Raw genomic sequence first — 8,562 nt, 5'->3', positions numbered from 1 at the left:
TTCTTTCTTTCTTTCTTTCTTTCTTTCTTTCTTTCTTTCTTTCTTTCCTTCTTTCTTTCTTTCTTTCCTTCTTTCTTTCTTCCTTCCTTCCTTTCTTCTCTCCTTCCTTTGCTTTTTGGAAGGGGAAAGGCAGGGCATTTGGAGTTAAGTGACTTCCCAAGGTGACATGGCTAGTAAGTTTAGGGATTGTTTCTTAGGGGTTCTTATTCTTTTAGTGCTATGAATTCCTCTTGCCATCTGGTGAAGTCTATGGGCCCCTCAAACATGTTTTTAAATCCACAGAATGAAATATATAAGATTGCATAAGAAGCCAAATAAACTGAAATTCAATTACCAAAACATTTCAAATAAAACCACAAGTTCATAAAGCCCAGATTTAGAATCCCTGGGTGGCCATTTCTTTTTCTTCCTCTACTTCTCCCGACTTTAAGCAGTCCTGCCTTTCATAATAATCTCTGTTTTCAACATACTTGGCTTAGCTATGTTACTCCAGGCAAATTATTTCAAATTTTTGAGGTCCCTACTTCCTCTCAGTTGAAGATAACAATCAGAGACATTAACTACTAATTTTAACCCTCAGAAATGACACACAAATCACACCCTGAAAGTAGCTTTTTAAGATAAATGTAGTAGGGAGGGGAGAAAGAGATGCTGGGACATTAGCCACAATGGTCACAGGTTTCATAACAATGTTGGGGATGTTTGGGATGATCCAGAGAGGAGCTCCTATTGGATATAACCACTGGAAAGAGGGGGACACAGTATCTGGGAGCTTCTCACTTTATTTAATTCTTTTTGCTAAGTTGTTTCTATGTTTCTGAATGACTGAAAGTGATATTGGCATCCTTTTAATTTCCATGCCCTGATTGTCCAACCTAGTCATGGATCTCAAAAGAATCATTGTACTTCTTTCACTCAGTGGCTTGTTGTGGGAGAAGTACTATGTAAACTTTAAATTCCAATAAAGTGGAAACTATTGTTGGTCGAGTCACTTTGCTTGATGAAACCTGTTTTCTTCTTTGTAAAATAGGCTTGGTAATACATACACTACCTATCTCAGAGAGTCATTGTGAGGAAAGCATTTAGTAAACTATAAAATAACGTGGAAATGTGGGTTGGCAGTATCTCCACGGCAAGGCTTGTTAATTGGGAGTCCTAATTTGCATTAAGAAACAAGTTAATACCTGGTAAGTTCAAGTTCAGCTCCAATACCCTTAAATAATTTACAGCAGTGTGTGACACTCTACGTGGACTTCTAAAGCTTTTCAAATGACTAGCAATTAAACACATTAGCTAAACAGTAGGAGCTGGCATTTTTGAATCTAATTTTAAATAAAGTCTCCTTAAAAAAATCCCAATCTAAAGAGAAAAATGGCATGTTCAATGAACAAATTTAAACTAATTTAATAGTTATGTTAAAATGAACTAAAAGTTTTTTAATGGTCTTAGTTTTCATGATTAACTGTTTGGCCAACTAATATTTGCTCATAAGCCTGTTGTCTGGCTTACTTAGCACAGATTACACATGTTGGTTCCTTTATATCTTTCCCCTTCTCCCTTTCTGCATCTACCTCTAACACTGCAGGAAAGTCTCTGCAAGAATGAGCACACAAAAAAGAAACTCAATAAAAAGGGCATGGACTGTCTTGCTTTGTATTTGTTTCCCCATTACTTGGCACACAGTAAACAGTAAACGCTTTTCATGCATTGATCCATTCATGCGTTCACTCATATGGCCAATGCTATAACATTCTCTCACTAGGCTCAAGTCCCTCTACATGGCAGTAGAAGGAAATAGTCATTCAGAAATTCATTCTTCTAAGGAGAGAATGTCCCTGGAGTTCATCAGTATGAATTGGGTCTCACCCATTGCAATTACGTATTGAATTAGGACAGCCCAGAGCCCAAAAGGAACATCTTATTTATGCTCTTCTAATAGTAAGTTGCTGGGAAGAGATTAATATCAGTAGCATTTTCACTATGTATTTCCAACCACATACTATGCTTCCACAGCTAAGCCCCACTTAGGAAACAGAACTGCAATGGGATTTTGGTGTCATCGAGTATAAATAGGAAAAATCCAAGGTACATGTGGTGACATGGCAATTTGTTTCTAAGACATGTTGCCAATTGACTCTTTCATTTTTTTCAAGATGTTTCTCTGACACATTGCCTAGATACCAAGCTCTCGCCATCAAAAGGGGGTAAGGAAGGTGTCTCAGCTGTTCCTTATCTCCATATGCATCCAACATGACATGGAGGTTAAGGTTCCATCCAATATTGGCCCTTATTTTTCAGTCAATTAGCATTTATTAAACATTTCCTATGTTTGCTAGTCAAAATCATCTGAATGATTATTGGTATTTCCAATACAGTGTGAAAGTATTATTTGGGTGTTTAAATACAATCTCCCCAAATTACAGATTAGCAAATCTGTTATGATCATTTAGCCATTCAAATTCAAGATACTAAAGGCCTTTAAACATTTTGGTTTCCAATTTCTCCATATAAACAAAGATAATAAGGATATTCACTTTCTCTTCTTTTAAAAAATCTTTAAAAATACAACAAAAATCAATTGCAAAGTTAAGAAGAGCGGAAAATTGAAGAAAAAGGTGAATCACAAGCATGACAGAGACCATCTTTTTTAGACACATGTATTTAATGGGGTTCTTTGTAGATATGCATCAGGTTTGCCTAAATATCAGCTAGGTTCAATTTAGCAAAAGTGTATTGCTTTATAAACTTTGCTACAATATGTCATTTCAAACCTGGGATTGTACTGTGAAATTTCCAACTGTGTTTTCTGTAAAATAGAGAGTTTCAAAAGTATTTGACAAAGTAACAACTTCAATTGAGTCATGGGCCCTCTGGAAAAGTCCATTAAGTGAAATTAGATAAGGGAACAATGGATGGAATGAAAATTAGATTTTGAAAAATTTCCTTCTGCTTTTGTGGTCTTAACACCAACAATAATTATGCCATGTATATATGACTCTTTGTATTACCATTTGCTATGAAGTGAAGCCAAAAGAACATGACCATAGTTTCTCCACTCCTCTTTTGTACTGGGTTGCTATACTAGTTTAATCTCCTTGCAGTGCCAGCACAATGATCAGAAGCTACTCTTCTGGATTTACTATATGACTGCTGACCTTTTCCAGTTCATTCTTTAAAATAAATCAGAAGCCCAGAAGTTCAGCAAAACCAATAACCAACCAGCCCGCACATTTTTTTTCCCTTCAAACAAATAAAACATTCCCTGGACAGCCTTCACCTTGTGTGCTCAACACCTACATTATTGATTTTCAATTTGTTCTTTTCTCTTCTTTGCAGGTGTCCAGAGATATGATAAAGGACTGCTCGGCTCCGTCTCCGGGCTGTGTCAAAGTGGGACCCAGCTCTGCCTCTTCCTTTGGCTTTGTCTGTAGAAAAACAACACTCATTAAGTACAAAGAGTGGGTCTATTGGAGTCTGAAAACACCATACCAATTTGATGTGTCTACTCCAAGTAGGCGTGTGTTTGCAGCCCCCCAAAGGGAGTGTCACTTCCCAGGTTCCACTTCAAACAGGACCTTTTTCCATTTTATAGGGTCATGGATTTAGAGCTGCAAGGAATCATAGAGTCCATTGTATATAACTCTCTCGCTTTATGGATGAGGAAACTGAAGCACAGATAGGTTATCTCTTGCCCACAGTCACACATCCAGTTTCTCAGCAAGATTCCAAATATAGAATTTTTAATGCCAAATCCATTCAAAGGAAATTGTTAGCTGAGAGATATTAGGAGGTTAAGACTTCACTGGAACAACAATCTTCATTCTCCAGTGGTTTATCTTACTCACAAATAGACTATTATCTGAATGAAAATAATGGAAAATCTTGGAAAAATCATTAAAATACAAGAACCTAAGTTTTTTTGGTTTTGTTTTTGTAATTTTTGTTTGTTTGTTTTGGTTTGCATGTGTGTCTTATTGAAACCAAGTTTCACATAGGAATCATTTGTGTTTCTCCCTTCACCCATTCCATCCAACTGAACTTACTAATGACATTGTAATTTGTATTTAGAAGATGATTCTTTTGAGATGGGTAGTTTTTAGATTCCTATAGAATAATGTACATAATTGCACCTGACCAAAAACCTTCCAACCTAAGTCTTAAGGAAGATGGGCTTGTGTTCAAATTCTCTTCTACCTGTGTGACTCTTGGCAATTTCTTCCCCTCTCTGACCTCAGTTTCTTTATCTGTAAAATGAAGGTGTAGACTTGGATGGTTTTTGAAGTCCCTTCTAACCCTAAATCTAGGATCCTATGATTTTCCAAGAGTCCTCTGAATAGTCAGTCCCCTAGCTCATGCATCTCAAGATATTACAAGCAATGTCAAAAAGTTACTTCCATTGTCCAAAGCAGCAATAATGAGGATAATTGTTTATATAATACCTACTATGTGCCACACATTGTGTGAAGCACTTTCCAAATATTTCATTTTTATTATCACAACAGTGCTGTGAGGCAGCTGCTATTATTGTCTAATTTTTACAGTTGAGAAAATAGTAAATAAAGGTTAAGAAACTGGTCCAAGGCAACGTAGCACAGTTGGATTTGAATTTAGGTCTTCCTGACTCCAGGTGCTTTGGGTTTTGTAACTAGTCTAATACACAGTGGCTTTTTATATTATAAAATATAAGATGTCACATATTAAATTATTATAAAAATAAACATACATTTAATTATGATATTAAGTATTATACTATTATTTTATGATATTAATTCAAAATTATTAAAATAATTAAAATATTAAAAATAATAACTACCATGAACTGCTTCACTTTTACAGAATGCTTGAACTCTTAACCGCATGCATTCCTCACAGTTATTTGATGAGGCAGTATAATGGCAAGCACAGAAGTAGTTCACACCTTGTTTCAGCTATTGGATTAACACCTTGTTTAAGTTCAAGTTTTTTTGAGCCTTGTATCAAGTCTGTTAAGAAACAGAACATGTGAACCCCACAACTTGTGAACCCTAGAACTCATGAACTCCTGCAACAGGAAGGGGAGGAACTAATGACTGTATATTCGGAGAGGCCCAGGCTAGAGACAGCAGAATTGAGAAGAGGACTCTTGTGGTGGCAGAGTCAAGAAGGAGAGAACTTTTGGTATCCCGGCACTCTGTTTGTCTGCTTTGTCCGTGTTGATGTCTGCTTGTGATACTTTGTACTGAAGCCCTGGGACCTTACTGGAAGCCCTGAAAGAGGATTTTCTGGTTGTATGTTTATATAAGTCCTGGAGGAGGGTTTTGGAGGTCCTGGCACTTTACTGATGATTTGTGCTGACCTCTTGTACCTTGTTTGTGGGTCTGTGTTGATTTCTATGTTGATCATTTGTGTTGAGTTCTCAGACCTTTTTGGTGGGTCTGAGTTGATTTCACAGGCAGAGAGTGAGTTGATGATGATGCTGTCAATGTATGTGAATATTATTGTGGCTCTCTCAAGCTTTGTCTTAACAGAAACAGGAACCATGAAGGACTTGAGGTGGACTGGACACTGTGAACTTCAATATAGAATGGGAATTGGATGAAGAACTGGACAAAGAGCTGGACAAGGAACCGGGAGCTGCCTGCCTTTGAACCCAGGTGACAGCTGGAGTTGGGACCATGGAAGAAGAACCATGGAAGCTGAGAGGCAGCCTTGAGTCAAGCTGAAAGAAGACTTTACTTGCATACTGTGTACTGACTGAGAAGATTATAATTTACTGTGACCTAGGGGTGGAGAACTTTGGCTTTTGTATTTTGTGATTGACTAAATGAATGTACTTTGTTGAAAATTATGTGACCACTTTGGTGAAAACTATGTGACCATTTTAGTGATAAGTTGTTGAGCTGTGACATGGTGAATGCTGTATTTTGACTTTCTATGTTAAGTTGTAACATTGTGAATGCTGACCTTGATTTTCTCTGAATGTTTTGCTCTGAACTGTTATTGAATAAATAGAGTTTGCTATACTATGTAATCAGAACCTTGAAAGCTGTTTACAGCAGCAGTCCTCTGGAAAGCTCCTCGTGCTTGCCTTTACAGGCAGTCAGCATATATATATATATATAATTATCCTCAATTTACAAATGATGAAATGGAACCTTGGAGAAGTAATATAAAGTAAGCTGTCTAATGTCATATCACTAATAAAATATCAGAGGTAAGATGTGAACCCAGGGCTTCTTGAAACATTACACTACTCTGTGTACTATATATTATTCTAGACGGAATATTTAATAGCAGCATAGAAACCACAATGTGGATCACTTTCAAAAGTCCATTTTTGCTTTGGTGTCTGAGGGAGGAGTAGAAATGTGGGGGAGACCAACAGTCTGACTTCCCTATACTACAAAACAAGGAGATGTTGTCTTCAACTATCTGATTGTCTAGGCCCACGATAGGACTCCTATCTTTTTTCATTTACATATGTGATCTTCAGCTAGCAGTAAATAATTTCAAGTAAATTTTTATATGGGATGGAAATCCCCCATTGGAAAAGGAAGGAACAGTATCTGTAGCAATGTAATGAGAAGATTGGCAATCTATGCCTTCCAAGTCTGTTTCATGGTTTGAAACTCTACAGGTCCTAAAAATCATTGTTATTAGTTTACTCGGGGATGATTAGGTCTAAATATTATTTCATGCTTCATGACTGGAATGCCAATCCCATAATTCCTAGGGAGGGTTAGAACTTCCAAAGAAGGTTAGATAGTTATGTCAGCCATTCTTATCCCTGAAGGGTAATCTGATACAGATCAGAAGTTTCTTAGTAAATAGAGAAAATGCAGAGCACATCCCAACCTAAGGATTGATCCTCAGATCACCAGTAGAGAACAGCTATAATTATCTTTAGATAAAAACATCAAGCATTTATTGACCTCTTTAAGGTGTGCAGAGCTCTTCATACATATTCTCATTTGATACCCATAACAATCCTGAAATAGGTGCTAATATTACCCCCATTTTACAGATGAGAAAACTGAGCCAAGAAGGTAAGTGAATTGACCAGAGCCACACAGAAAATAAATTCCTTAGGCAGTATTTGAATAAGATTTTCTGATTCCATGTCACATATTCTACCCACAGTGCCACCCAGCTGCCTGATAGAGAAAGTCTTACTTCTTAGGACCACAGAAGGGTTGGTTTAGAATAGTCTTATTAGACCATTTAGTTCAAGTCCCCAATTTTATTGATAAAGTAATAGAGATTAGTAGCATAAGTATCATTGTCCCTATTTCATTGATGAGAGACCTTGAAGACCTGACAGGGGAAAACAAATTGGACAACATCATTTGGGGTATTTGTGATTGATATTCAGTGCAGCTGATGCTGCCATTCCATTACCTTATCTGAGATTTATATAAGTCCTAGCATTCAGCAGGTTGTGTCTTTGCCTTTTCCCAAAAAAAGAATTTCATTATTAGCTGAGTATTAAGTATATATGATCTCAGGAATCTGGGAAAGAAGGAATGTCCTGGCTCATTCTTTACCCCTCCCCTTCAAACACACACACACACACACACACACACACACACTGGCATGAACATATGGTAAATATTGTATTGCTATTGGCAGAAAGTAAGCTCCTTGAAGGTAGGTACTGTCCCTTTTTAAATCTGTGTCTCCATTGCCTATCATAGTGCCTGGTACAAAAATCTATTCTCAATAAACACATGTTGATCAATTAGCCAGTTAAGGCATCCTTTCATCTAGAAATACATTGCTAAATTTCTTCAGTCATAGGCTGATGAACTGGAAGGGACCTTAGAGATACCCTAGTGATTTCCACCTCTGAGCACAAGTGGGCAAACTGAGATTTGGAGCATTTAAGTGAGTTGCCCAAGGTCACACATCTAATAATAATAATTATCAATCAGGATTCAAACCCAAACCTCTGGACTCAAAGCCTCTTCAATATGCTCTGTCTTACCAATCTTCCTCCTACTTCTACTTTCATCCAGATCCTTTATTCAAAGAATATTTTCATGCCTGGTTAGAATTCCTAAGTTGATAGGGTACTTTTTTTCATCATTTATATTCTAGGAGGGTTATTTCTACAACTATAGGCAAAAAAAGTACTTAAAATAGAAATACTTGCCTAGGATACTGTATTTCAACAGCATTTCAGTGACTAGAAGAATCAGATTGTATTTTCTGGATACTGCCAAACTATGTAGTCTTATTCTGGCCATCACCTCAGCATCGTCCCCCTCAGAACCTTGGAGTTGGCCTCTGGAACCACCCTGGGCTCCGACGGGCCATCTCTTTTCCAGAAATAGTCCTACCCTTCACTTCTAGGCCATCTCCATTTCATGTTCTTTTATTCCCTTCCTCCCCTTTCCTGCACTCTCTTCAGCTTTTCTTTATGTGCTCTCTTCCCCATTAGGAAGTAAATTCCTTAATTGCAGAAACCATCTCACTTGCTTGTATCTGAACTCTTAGCATTTAACACAGTGGTACCCAGTAAACACTTACATAGTAACTTCCTTCCTTCCTTCCTTCCTTCCTTCCTTCCTTCCTTCCTTCCTT

At 37.3% G+C, this 8,562-nt stretch overlaps 1 protein-coding gene across 1 annotated transcript in view; it reads right to left on the bottom strand.

The window, feature by feature from the left end:
- Positions 1–8,562, bottom strand: part of KCNH8 (potassium voltage-gated channel subfamily H member 8) — a 400,864-nt gene that overhangs the window by 195,467 nt on the left and 196,835 nt on the right. The window contains exon 4 of the mRNA XM_069088459.1: positions 3,298–3,425. Coding sequence (XP_068944560.1) covers positions 3,298–3,425 — 128 coding nt within the window. The remainder of the gene's footprint in view (positions 1–3,297; positions 3,426–8,562) is intronic.

This window comes from Petaurus breviceps, unplaced genomic scaffold (genome assembly GCF_028583685.1).
Source record: "Petaurus breviceps papuanus isolate PSGF00001 unplaced genomic scaffold, PetGlider_PUasm1.0 185, whole genome shotgun sequence".
NCBI lineage: Eukaryota > Metazoa > Chordata > Mammalia > Diprotodontia > Petauridae > Petaurus > Petaurus breviceps.
This window is presented reverse-complemented; position numbering and strand designations above follow the sequence as displayed.